We start from the raw sequence: 13944 nt of genomic DNA on the forward strand, positions 1-13944 counted from the left end.
ACTGGGGACCCAATTATAGCACTTAAACATGAAAAAGTCAGATTTTCATGATATGACCCCTTTAAGTCTAACCAGCCTGTGTGTTCTTGCTCTGGCCAACAGGAGGCAGTCTTCATGGGCAACGGCGAGCAGTACATTTGGAAACCACCAGAAGAAGATGAAATCGTCGTGCCAGGAGTTCCTCCTCTGGAGAACGGCCACAGTCATCCCACTGCCGTGGAGGTAAACTCTCCGGACGGACCCTTGCTATTTCAGTACTGCAGACGGGGTCATGACATCAGTTTATAGGGTTCCATATAGGGATCAAGTTTCAGGCTTTGACCTCTGACCCCTAAAACTCAAGACCACTTGTGTACATTTTGGACCTCTTTCGGTCTGTTGTGTGCTGATAAAGAGCGTTCTCTTGCACAGGAAGTGAGAAGGGTGAAGCCCACTGGGGTGGGGGCGTATGACAGATTATGACAGAGGACAAAAGAGAAAGTTTAGGCTTTTGACTCTCTCCCCTCTATCTGTCGCTGGCGTGTAATGGCATAACTAACAGGGCAGGTCAAAGGTCTTTGGACTGTGCTTATTGACTGTCAGTTCAGAGTTGGTGTTTGGGAGATAGGGAGGGAGCGGGTGGAGATCTGGACAGTCTGAAAAACTCGGGGTCAACTTCCAATGGCCAGTCGAAATGTTTTACGGCACACATTAGGTCTACTCTACACCGCAAACATTCGTTTTTTTATCTGCCTCAGTAAGATGTACTAATAAACTTTGTTTACTTAACTTAGGCGTGTTGGTCAGTAGTGTTATAGTGAGCTGAACTCCCTTAGGTTCAGGCTGTCATGAAGGCGGATTCTTTCTTAGGAAAGTTAACCAAAAAATGCTTACACCAAAATAGCCATGTAACCATTGTTACTAACACTTTGGCAATGGTGATAAGTATGCAAAAAAATCATAACCTGAATATACTTCACTACTCATTCCTTCTCCTGTCTAGACACGCCCAGTTTCATATCATAAAGTGTATGGGCGTAACACAAAATCTGCTTCACATCACTTAACACATTATATTGCATATGGATTTATTAGTGATTCTTGCTAAGACAAGCCCTGCCGTTACTATTGCTCATGCTTAATACCATAGACTTAGATTGGGAGAGGGAACCGAATATGAGAATAACAGAATTGTACAATTTTGTGTTTTACTGTTTTCTACATAAAATCTTCCTATATGATTGTTAATTATATAATAATGATGTATTATGAATAATGTAAAGAACATTCAGTGAAATATGACCTTGATATCTTTTATTGACTGAGTAAGATCATGTCAAAGATTAAAATCAATAGACAGGGTCACAATTTTGTGATATGTATTAAAATGTCTAGCATGATTTGATCCAGAAACATTTTTAGTTATGCTGGTTAAAAGTCTCCTCACATCCTGATAGCAATCACTATGTTTAGTTGTTTAAATGTATTTGCAGAAATTTATGTCATCTGTGAAAGGTGTAGGACCAAAAAATGTTCAACCAATCATAGATCTCGGTCCGAACGGACGTTGCCTTTTTTGTCCCTCATCCGTAAGCGTAATTTGAATGCCACCGTGCAGCCGGTTCACGCAGACACCATACGTCATCGACGCGTTCACGTGCGCTCACCTCCTGCCTGTAAACAGCGAGAACAGCAAACTTTTCTGCTGAATTGACAACCTACACAGGAGGCACAAAACGAAAGACATCTTTTATAACAACAACAGCAAAAACTGCCTGGAGCAGCAAAGAGCAAAAACCCAAATGAACATCGGTAACTTTACTGCTTTACCACGAGATGAAACAGCTGCAGGAGGCAAAGAGTCTGAAAGGGTCGTTGCACTGTTTATTGTGGTAAGGTAGGTACGCGATATGTTTGTGTTGAGATGGATTCAGATATTCTACTTTGATGAAACATTAGTCCCTTTCACACATACAGTCTTTACTGGTAATTTACTGGTAAATTGCAGTTAACATGTCATGTGTGAACAGAACCTTTCCGGTAAATCAGTGCTCCCAATTTACCAGTAAGACAGGTTGTAAGATTAACGGTAATTTACCGGTAAGCGCTGTGTGTGAACGAAAAATATAGCATAACCGGCATTTAGAACGGACGACGTCAGACCGCGCTGACAGATCGGGCCAATCAGAAAGTTTTTTATACAGGTGACGCGGTTTCCCCCAGACTGTTTACGGACGTTTCCACACACATGTTGCTTAAAGTCGAGCACACCTGAAGTTAACATCCACATTTCTTCACCAAAGTTGTTTAAAACAGCTTACCATCTAATTGCCAAATTGCCGACGTCCTTAGCACACCATCTGTGAAGCCTAATGTGCAAACGCACAGGTTCCGTTTGACGCCGCCTAACGCAATGTTGTTTGGTCACGAGCAACTTTGCGACCGTTTGCCACAGATGTGAAAACAACAAAATACGGACCGTGGATATTAAGTCATAACCCGCCATTTATAAATACGACACGGACAGGGCTCGCCGGCCGCGCGCCACAAGTAACTTCCGCTTTCTCTCCGAGTTTATTGGTATTTTGATACTGATGTGTGAATGATGTCTTACTGGTAAAAAGACGGAACGTCACTGCATGTGTGAACAGCACATTTTTGTATTTACTGGTAAATTCATTCTGGTAAATTCATGGTAATTTACCAGAATTACTGTGTGAAAGAGGCTATTGTGTTGCTTATTAAATTTGTGTTAGTTTACGGATTAGCGTAACGATATAGTTACTACGTCTACACAACCGAAAGTGTGCTTTAACTAATTCTGATGTAAACCAGTTGTTTATGTTGGTTATTTTGGTAATGTTATTCACTTTGTACTGCAAAGTTTTCTCATTGGTGAATGAGACATGAGATGTGACCGTCTGATCTGTGCATGTTTATGTGTTTTAAAAGAGGCGTGACTTTGGATGGCGATTTGACTTGAGGGTTGGATCGTGATTTCATTGCTAGGCGGCCACCGTTAGCATTTTTCAAAATTTGATACCCTACCTTTAAAAACATAGTATGTCGTTACAGTTAACTGAATAAATAATTTCTTAAAATTTTAAGTGCTTATTGACTTTCCAAAAATCAGATTCAGACAAATTATCATTGCAATTAAGTCATGTAAGTTATTTCAATTTTCCAAACAGTACATTTACCAAATAAATATACTGTATAATAATTACCATTTTAATACAAGCACACCTGACAGTAGATGTGTTTACACATGTATGTATGCTACAAGTCATAGAAGTGATCTGAAGTAGGGGGGTAAAAGACAGAGAATGAGAGAGAGAGAGAGAGAGAGAGAGAGAAAGAGAGAGAGCATAAGAGGAAGGAAAAAACCTCAAGGCTTTCTCAACAGCTGCAGAGGAGTTTTGAAACCCCTGTCGTCGTGATTTCCTCTTGTTCTCTGCAACGTGCCGCACAACTCTGTAAACAATGTTCGACAATGAAAAGTCGAAGACATCAGATGGGCTCGGATACATTTGGGAGTTTTAAGCACTACATCAAACAGACATTGAGGTCAGAGTTAGCCTGAGTACAGACACATGCTCGTCCTCATGCCACGGCCTTCATATTACAGCACAGCCAAAAAACGGTGTGAACGTTACAGCTGTTAAAGGGATAGTTCACCCAAAAATTTAAATTCTGTCATTATTTACTCGCTCTCATGTTGTTACAAACCTGTATTCATTTTTTTGTTGTTTAGATGGAAGATATTTTGTGGAATGTTTGTAACCAAACCGATCAATCATGAGCCCCATTCACTTCCATAGTATTCTTTTTTCAACTATGGGACTTCTTACAAACTGAAAATATCTTCCTTTGTGTTCATCAGAACAAAGACATTTATAAAGGTTTGAAACAACATGAGAGTGAGTTAATGATGACAGAATTTTCATTTTGGGGTAAACTGTCCCTTTAAAGTAATAGTACATCCAAAATCCTGCCATTGTCTAAATCAGGGATGGGCAACTTCGGTCCTGGAGGGCCGGCGTCCTGCAGAGTTTAGCTCTAACCATAATTAAACACACCTACAGCAGCCAGTTAATGTCTTACTAGGCATACTAGAACCTTTTCGGCAGGTGTGCTGAGGCAAGTTGGAGCTAAACTCTGTAGGACACCGGCCCTCCAGGACCGAAGTTGCCCATCCCTGGTCTAAAGGAATAGTTCACCCCAAATTTTTCATAATTTACTTACATTATGCGATCCCAGATGTGTTTAGTTAAACACAAAATGTTTTTGTGTTATCTTCTTCATATATTGGGGTCAACATGGCGAAGCTCCAAAAAGCACACACATGACTAAATGCAAGTGTGGCTGCATGTCAATAACATCAAATCTAATTGTTTTTTTGTGTATCTCTACTTTGCAGGAATAGCCTATGCATGTTTTGTCTTGAAATGCGAGAACCAATCAGATTTGATGTCATCAATGTGCCGCCACAGTTGAATTTACTGATGTGCTGTTCTGTATTTTTTCAATAGATATGGATATCAATCTCTAAATAAGCTCAAAATATGAATCTTTTTCTCTCTTAAATGTGTTGTTTCCCTTCAGAAGACACATTACATCAGTGCTCTCCAACATGGTGCCCACCAAAGCACATTCTATTAATAGCCTCATTTTTAATATTCATTTATTACATATTTTATATTAGCTTGGCTTTTTTTATGTATGTCAATTTAAACAATGATTAAATATTCAGCAAGTAAAACAAAGTAAAACTAAAACATTTTATTATTTACTAAAACAGATTGTTTTATTAGCCCCGTGCGCTATATTTATACTCACTAAAAGTCAAGGATTACTTTAAAGCTTTTTGAAATAAGTCAAGCCCAAATGAGAAGATAACATTTTAATATAAAATTACTTGTTTGCTTTCACTTGAAGAAATTAAGTCGTACACTGTCAGAAATAATGGTACCAAAAAGTACAAAACTTTAGCTTTTCTGTTTCTGGGGGGGTACCCTCAAAAGTTAATTTTTTTACCTTTATGAGTAACACATGGACACACTGAAATGTACCTTTTGGGGTACAATATTATACCCTAAGGACCTATTGTGTACCTTAAAGAACAATTTTGTTAAGTTTTAGGGGTACAAAACAGTTAACTGTATCTTTAAAGGGACACAATAAATCCTTAAAGGATTAGTCTATTTTCACCACCATGTCATCCAAAATGTTGATGCCTTTCTTTGTTCAGTCGAGAAGAAATTATTTTTTGAGGAAAAAATTCTAGGATTTTTCTCATTTTAATGGACTTTAATGGACCCAAACACTTAACAGTTTTAATTCAGTTTAAAATTGCAGTTTCAAAGGACTCTAAACGATCTCAAATGAGGAATAAGGGTCTTATCTAGTGAAATGATTGTCATTTTTGATAAGAAAAAATAAAAAATATGCACTTTTAAACAACAATTTCTCATCTATCTCCGGTTCTGTGACGCGCCAGCGCAACCTAACGTAATTGCGTAATGCCATGGAAAGGTCACGTGTAACATATATGAAACACATTTGCGGACCATTTTAAATAATAAACTGACACAAAGACATTAATTAGTATCATTCCATATACAACAACGTCGGAATGGTCCTCTTTCTCCACACTCGTAAACACTGGGGCGGAGTTTCGTATTCGTCATTCGTGACCTTTTGACATGATGATGTATTACGTGAGGTCGCCCTGGTGCATTACAGGACCGGAGGAAGACGAGAACTGTTGTGGTTTAAAAGTGCATATTTTTTATTTTTATTTTCAAAAATGACAATCGTTTCACTAGATAAGACCCTTATGCCTCATTTGAAATCGTTTAGAGTCCTTTGAAAGTGCAATTTTAAACTGCATTAAAACTGTTACGTGTTGGGGTCCATTAAAGTCCATTAAAATGAGAAAATGCTGGAATGTTTCCTCAAAAACATAATTTCTTCTCGACTGAACAAAGAAAGACATCAACATTTTGGATAACATGGCGGTGAGTAAATTATCTGGATTTTTTTTTTTTAAGAAAATAGACTAATCCTTTAAGGTACAGTAATGTACCCAACATTGTATTATGTTTAGTATACCTGTAAAGGTACAAAATAAAAACCTTAGGGTACCACCCCAGCGACAGAAAAGGTACTGTTTTATACCTTTGTTTCAGACTGTGTACATCTGGATGACATATTTGGATCAAGTATTCCCTTATTCGAGAATTCCCTTATTATTTTTAATTTAATGGCTTACGTCAAACAATGACAGAATATTTTAACATCTCCTTTTTGTGTTCCACTCAAGTCATGTGGCTCTACAGTAACATGAGGGCGGGTGAATAATGGCATTTTAATTTTGGGGGGATGAACTGTCCCTTTAACAGGACAGACATAGTGATATCAACAGCTCAATCTGTACTGTAGCATTTCCCAAAGCCTTTACACACGAATGCCATAAAGGTCAATATGTGACTTGGAGAGCCGAGGCGAATTCTTCACCGGGATTTTACACATGCCATTCAGCTGTGAGTGCTAAATGTCATCTACCACAGAGAGGGCATATGAGGTTATCTGAGCCCAGACAAACACACACGCAGACATCAAGTTAGACTTGTCACTGCATCTCATACTCTTAGGCTTTGCTGGCATCACACATGAACGAGGATTGTGGGAAATGTTTTCACCAGATCGGCTCCTATGTGGTTAGCGGGTTTAATGCCGTCTTACTGGGTTGCTTTGGTGAAAGTTTAACAGGCTTATCTGCAGGTTAGGAAACATTGCTGCTCTCTGCAGCATGATAAGAGCGTTTACACTGACTCCGTCGGCCACGGCCAAAGTGGGTCATGTTTCTGCTATGTGCAAGCCGAGTCCTGTTACCACACACACACAACCACACACCTTTACACATATTCTGACAAGCACTTACCATTTATAGGGGTTTAGACTTTGTACAGTGTTTAGCTAATTTATTTAACCACCACCCAATGTAAGGTTTGAGCAACCCCATACAGCAAAAAAAAAAACATTTCTCTGGCCAAAAATATGTTTTAAATATATGCTAAATACATTTTGTAGAATGTAAAGCCTAAATATATGTTTGAATTTGAAAATGTAGTTTTAACCTTCATATATTCCGGAGCCCCTTAGGAGACATTGAGCAAAAATTAAGTAAAGCTTAGTTTCGCGTGCGCACAAGAAACTATCACGTGAAACTATCACGTGCTCACGTAAAACGTTCACGTGCACATGTAAAACTACCGCGTTTAGTTTTGCGTGCTCACGTGAAACTTTCGCATGCTCACATGAAACTATCGTGTTCGCATGTGAAACTTTTGCTTTCACGTGCGCGCGCGAAAGTTTCGCGTGAGCACGCTAAACTAAACTTTAAAAAAAAATTCTGCACAAGGTTTCGCGTGAGCACATAAAAATTTCACGTGAGCAAATAAACTAAACTTTAGATTTTTTTACTCCAATGTCACCTTAGGGGCTCGGTAATATATCAACATATATTTCAAAATGTATTTTAAGGGCAAGGGTAATTTTACCATCTATATGGCAAGAAATGTATTATTGGCCAAAAAATTTTTTAGGCTAATTTTATAAAGTATATTTTTGAAATTAAAAAAATATATTTATTTTAAACCTATTCAAACCTGTTATTTTTAAAGGTTTTGTAATATAAAGTTTTTCTTCCAATGTGACAAACATATTTACTTCATTTGAAATATATCGAGGGCTAAATATATATTTTAAATGCTTTAAAATATATATTTTAATATATATATTTAAAAAAATTGTCAAAAAATATATTGTTGAAAATTATATTTTTGTAAACCTATTCCAAAATATGTTATACTATATATCATAATATATATTTCAGCAAATATATTTGTGGTCTTTTTTTAATATTTAAAAAAATATATTTTTGCCGCATGGGACAGTTGCGCTAAACGAACAGTATCGGTGATTACCAAAAACATTTTTTTTATTTTTCTGTAATGGTTAATCCAGCAGTATGTGTAAGCTCTTTAGTCACAGTATGCTAAAATATAGTTAGTGTTATCCATGAATTTTTTTATTTACTCGGCAGGGCAAATAGTAAAGCACTTTATTATTTTTTTATTCAGATGCCCAAATTCCAGTTATTTTCTTGCAGTCCTAAATAGAAAAATTCGTTTTAATGGTTGGATGTTACGCTTGAATTATTTCTGACTTCCGAGAGAACTGTGCCATCCTAAATTTGGGTATAAAAATGTGAATTCAGTTCACGTTTTTATGGTAAAACACTAAAAATAGAGTCCACATTAAAGCACTACATGATCTTGGGTGGTCTTTGAGACAAATAGACAGGTGCTCTAATAAATTTGTTAAGCATATGCTATATATATATATATATATATATATATATATATATATATATATATATATATATATATATATATATATATATATATATATATATATATATATATATATATATATATATATATATATATATATATGGCACTAGTATAGTATCTAGGGCTTTTAGAAATAAAAGTCCTGTTGTCTTTATTTAATTTTTTTACCTCATAAGGTTAAAGTGTAACCTTATTACTATTCTTAAACTTTAACTGTGGCAAAGCATGTGCATCCAATGAAACAGACTACAAATGACTGCTTAAGGGGGTATGTTAAAGTTTTAGAAACCCCGAAGCAGTAATTTTTATTGGATGCATATGTGGCGTGCGTTGCCACAGTTACATGACTGGCCCGAGGTGAACTTCCGGTCTGTGTTTGTTTATCAGTCTGGCTAGTAGCTAAACTGACCCCTGGAAAAAATACCTTGTCGAAAATAAAAATGTTTTGGTTTTCTAAAGATCAGGGGAGATGGCGAGCATGGATCACCACTGTGCAAAGAAAGGTCTGGCAGGGCCAGGCAAGAATTCAAGGATTTTGTAGCTAACATTGCATACATAAATTTTACACAGTAACATTAGTTTAAGCTAGAAGTATAGTTCCATTTGTACACACACGCATTGGTCCGTGTACAGTCTACGCGCACTGATGAATCTTTTTAACTGTGCATAACTATATGCGTAGACTGTAAAAATTCCTTGAGGCACTTAAATGTTTTTTTTTAGTTTAATTAAGCTTGAATTAATAAGTTATTTAAACTGTTTCGCCTAGTTGCTATAAATTATAAAAAAATTAAGTTGTAATAACTTAAGCTCATTCAACAGTTTTTTAATTTATGCAAACTCCTCACAAGTCAAGAAAGTTAAAATGACTTGGTAATTCATGTTGTTAAAAATTTAAAAATACAATTGTAATTGTGGGTTTACACCAGATGCGAGTTTAACGATTTGCGCGAGTAGATTACATACAAAGTCAATGCAAAGACGCGATCAGATGCGTCTTCGCGTGGGGTGATGCGAATGACGCGATATGGGCGGCGCGTTTGCGGTGAAAACACAATCTATTCGCCTCAAATGCTTCTTCACCCAAGTTGAAAATATTCAACTCCAGCAAACATTTCGCATGACACGAAGTTAAATCCCGCGATTAATCGAGAGCGAGCAACGTGATGCGATTGCACGCTTCGCGTTTGGTGTAAACCCACAGTAAAAGGATTTTTTTTACAGTGTAGGTCACGCATGCGCATACAGGAGAATCTAGTATGTAGCCCAGGAGATGCATTGCATTTAAATAAACTATGCTTTGCAAGGCTTTGTGTTTGACCATGCATGTACGCTTGCGAACATATAAAAAACTATACCCTGGGCTTTAGTGTAGTAGTCAGTGTTGGAGAAAGTTACTTTTAAAAGTAATGCATTACAATATTAAGTTACTCCCAAAAAAAGTAACTAATTGCGTTACTTACGTTACTTTTTAGTTACTTTTGCGTTACTTTTTCTTGTCTGAGGCTTAATCTCTTTCATGCCTTGCAGATGTTTTTTATGACTGAAAAGTTCTGCATTTAGATATTGCATATTTCATTACAAAAATGTCGAGCTCTGGCCTGCCATCTCAGTTTCCGACTCAAGCTGTTCCCACACAGGCGTGTACGCATAGAGTGCATAATGTGACTACGTTTAGTTTAATTCAAGCAAGCACCATTTAGACGTCCTAGAAAATGTAAAAATCCTGTGTCACAATAAATAGTGTGCTAAATTTTTCTAGTGAACATCTGTTTGTATTTGGTAGCAAACTGTTTGCTTATTCTGTGCTCTGAAATCTCAAACTTTTTGTAACTCCCTCAGCGCTAGAACTGTAACATGAGACTCGGTTCCACAGAACGGTTATTATTACGAAATCCACTTTGGCAAAACTGATCTTTGGCACACTCCTCACTGTTTCTCATTCTGTGGTTCTCTCTTTCTCTTCTCAGATCTCTGACATGTACTCCACTGTTTGTAAGACCCTAAAGAAGAGACATCAGCAGGGTCAGAGCCAAGAGGATAGCAAGCCGACGGGCTCTGCTCTGTCCCAAGAGGTGGAACAGGGCTCCGAGGGGTGGCCTGCCGGCGGTGCCTCAGGGGAAGAGACGTGGGGGAGGAGTTGCACCCAGGAGGAGCCTTGCTATGAACCGGTGGGCGAGAAGACGTGGCCGCGGGGCATGGCACTAGATTCGGACCCAGCATATGCCACCATCGATTCCCACCGTAAACGAGAGAAGCTGGCCAGCAACACACTCAAGCTTAAAAAGAAGGCCGGGGGTCCGGCACAGGGTCCGGGGAGAGCCATGACCTGCGAGAACTTTTATGAGAATATCAGTGACTTGAAGCAAGGTGCGAACGTGGCCAGCACCACCACTATCTTTACCTTTAATGACGGCATGGAAATGTACGTTACGGGTCTATAAAAACTCTGAAATGGAGGGAACAAGAACAAAATGCAGCCCTTTTGGTCTGTCACATGAAAACATACCAACAGCGTACAGCTGCCAAAAATGCACGTCAACGTATATAGTTTTTTAAAACCAGATGTAAATTTATTGTTACCTTAGGAGAGGACAATCAGTTGCAAACACTCACATTGGATAAAACACTGAACTGGTTGCGCAGTTTATAGAGAACAGGTGTGCTCACAAAACCCAGGGATCTAAACTGGTTTTACGCCATGCTGCCGTCCCTAATTTTAGAGCTGGTTTACAGCAGGGTCACAATGAACAAGACTGAAAGAATGAATTCACTAGAGCACAGGGGAGTAACTAGTTAATAGTTATGATATTCTGATCATATGAAATCAGGATTAACACGCTCTCTCCCCATCTTGTCAACCAATCGGCACCACCGCTGTGTGAGCACATAAACACAGGGATCACATGAGACATCAGCTTAACTCCTCTCTGCTCTGCAAACACACCTGACTGGTTCTCTTAAAGGGATAGTTCACCCAAAAATTATAATTTTGTCATCATTTACTCACCCTCATGTTGTTCTAAACCTCTTTGAGTTTCTTTATTATGTTGAACACAAAAGATATTTTGATTAATGAAAGTAACAATACGCATTGGTTTCCATAGTATTTGTTTTTCCTACTATGGATGGGTACCGTCAGCTGTGTGCTTACCATTATTTATTAAAATATCTTCTTTTGTGTTTAAAGAGCACCTATTGTCCGATTCACGGTTTTATATTTCCTAAGTGTGTATAAGTACATGTTAGCGATATGCAAAAGTTACAAACCTCAAAGTAAACGATGACGCGAGTTATCGTCTCCAACGTGAATCTCTTTTCTTGGACTACAACAAACACACAGATTGTAGGCAACAGTTTACTTCCTGGGATTGGTGATGTAGACAAGACCGACATTATCATAATTCCTCCCGCTTCGGACTCACAGCCTGTAAGTTAACTTCTGTCAGAATTGCATTGTGAGCGAATCTTTCAAACATAGTAAGGAGCGTCACATTTCTGGCTGACGTCATAGGTATTCAGACCAATCACAACGTACAGATTAGCTGGCCAATCAGAGATACAGAGCTTTTCAAATCCATGCGTTTCAGGAAGAGAGTGAAATCTGGAGCTACAAAAATGTACGGTATGTGGAAAATAATGTGTTTTTAAACCACACAAAGACATTGTATTATACCAAATACACAAAATAAAAAATTTTTAGCAATGAAATAGGTGCTCTTTAACAGAATAAAAACTCATTCAGGTGATGATGAGTAAATTATGACAAAATTATCATTATTAGATGAACTTTCCCTTTAACCTAAGATTTAGCTGAAACAACCGAATACTGGGTTTACTTCCGAACCCCCACACCCTAACACGCACATCTGAACTTTTATAAGTTCGCTGTGACAGCTTAGGTGGTGTAGATACACTTTGTGTGATCATTTTCGGTACGTAAATAACCTTGAGGAATGCCCAAATGGATTTTGTGAAAAATTGTGGAGTTTTTAAAAAATGTTTTTTAAGGGATAGTTCACCCATAAATAAAAATAATGTACTCATTTACGTACTCTCATGTTGTTTTAAACCTGTATGAGTTTCTTTATTCTGTTGAATACAAAAGAAGATATTTTGATAAATACACAGTTCATGGCACCCATTCACTTCCATAGTAGGAAAAAAATATTTTTTATGTTAAACAGAATAAATACAGGACAGCATGAGTAAATGATGACAGAATATTCATTTTTGGGTGAACTATGCCTTTAACATAGTGAAACGAGGTGAACACTGCAAAAATGACTCTTACTTAGTATTTTTGTCTTGTTTTCAGTAAAGATATGAAAAAGTTCTTAAATTAAGAAAATAAGTCTAGTTTTTAGACAAAAATATAAAATTTAAGCGAATTTGTGCTTAAAACAAGCAAAAAAATTTGAAAGTTTCACATGAGCACGTGAAGCTGAACTTTATGGGGCGGTTTCCCGGACAGGGATTAGACTAGTCCTAGACTAAAATAAATGTAAGAGCTGTCCAAACTGACAACAACTTGCACTGACATATCTTAAAATACATCAGTGCACTTTGTTTTTAGTAAGGCATGTTTGTTAAAACTTATATTTCCTCATTAAACTAAGGCCTAGTCCTGGTTTAAGCTGGTCCCTGTCCAGGAAACCACCCCTAGATTTTTTTGCTCCAATGTCGCCTTGGGGGCTCGGTGTTTTCTTGATGAGCGGAGTGACCTGGGAAAATAAGTCTAGTTTTTAGATAAAAAATATAAACTTTAAGCAAATTAGTGCTTGAAACGAGCAAAAAAAATCTGCCAATGGAATAGGAAAAATTTTTCTTGAATTAAGTGTTTATGAAAAAAGTAAACTTATTTCAAGACATTTTTTCTTGTTCCATTGGCAGATTTTTTGCTTGTTTTAAGCACTAATTTGCTTAAAGTTTATATTTTTTATCTAAGAGCTGGACTTTTTTTCCTGGGTCATTTTGCTCATCAGGAGGGTGCCGAGCCCCTGGGGTGACGTTGGAGTAAAGAAAATCTAAAGTTTGGTTTCACGTGCTCATGTAAAACTTTCATGTGCTCACGCGAAATCTTCACGTGCAGAATTTTTTTTAAAGTTTAGCATGCACATGTGAAACTTTCGCGTGCGCACGCGAAACTTTCGCTTTTACGTATGCAGGCGATAGTTTCATTTCCGCGGGCGATAGTTCCATGTTCAATGAAGTTTATTTTCGAGTGCGCACGTGAAGCTGTCGCGTTCTGGAATTCTAGTGAGACTATCGCGCGCGATGGTTTCGCTGGAATTTTGGAGCGTGGTGGTTTCGCGTGCGCACTCGATGGTAAACTTTATTTAATTTTTTCTCCATGTAAGAAAGTACATCTTAACTTAAGAATTTCTGGATATTTTTACCGAAAACAAGACAAAAATACAAAGTAAGAAGGTACTGAAAGTACTGTACTGTTTTCGGTAGCCAAAGCATTCGTTGGCCAAAATATTTAATAAATGAACATTCAGGAGTGGGGGATATGTAGATTTGTGTAAATGGCGGGCGTTCC

The 13944-nt window shown here is 37.6% G+C and overlaps 1 protein-coding gene across 1 annotated transcript in view; it reads left to right on the top strand.

The window, feature by feature from the left end:
- LOC129430368 (uncharacterized) overlaps nt 1-12366 on the top strand; it is a 37839-nt gene extending 25473 nt beyond the window's left edge. The window contains exons 6-7 of the mRNA XM_073875702.1: nt 103-222; nt 10370-12366. Of these exons, the coding sequence (XP_073731803.1) occupies nt 103-222; nt 10370-10843 (594 nt within the window). The 3' untranslated portion in view covers nt 10844-12366. The remainder of the gene's footprint in view (nt 1-102; nt 223-10369) is intronic.
- The last annotated feature ends 1578 nt before the right edge of the window (nt 12367-13944 follow it).

The sequence above is a fragment of the Misgurnus anguillicaudatus genome, chromosome 13 (assembly GCF_027580225.2).
Source record: "Misgurnus anguillicaudatus chromosome 13, ASM2758022v2, whole genome shotgun sequence".
In the NCBI taxonomy this organism is placed as follows: domain Eukaryota; kingdom Metazoa; phylum Chordata; class Actinopteri; order Cypriniformes; family Cobitidae; genus Misgurnus; species Misgurnus anguillicaudatus.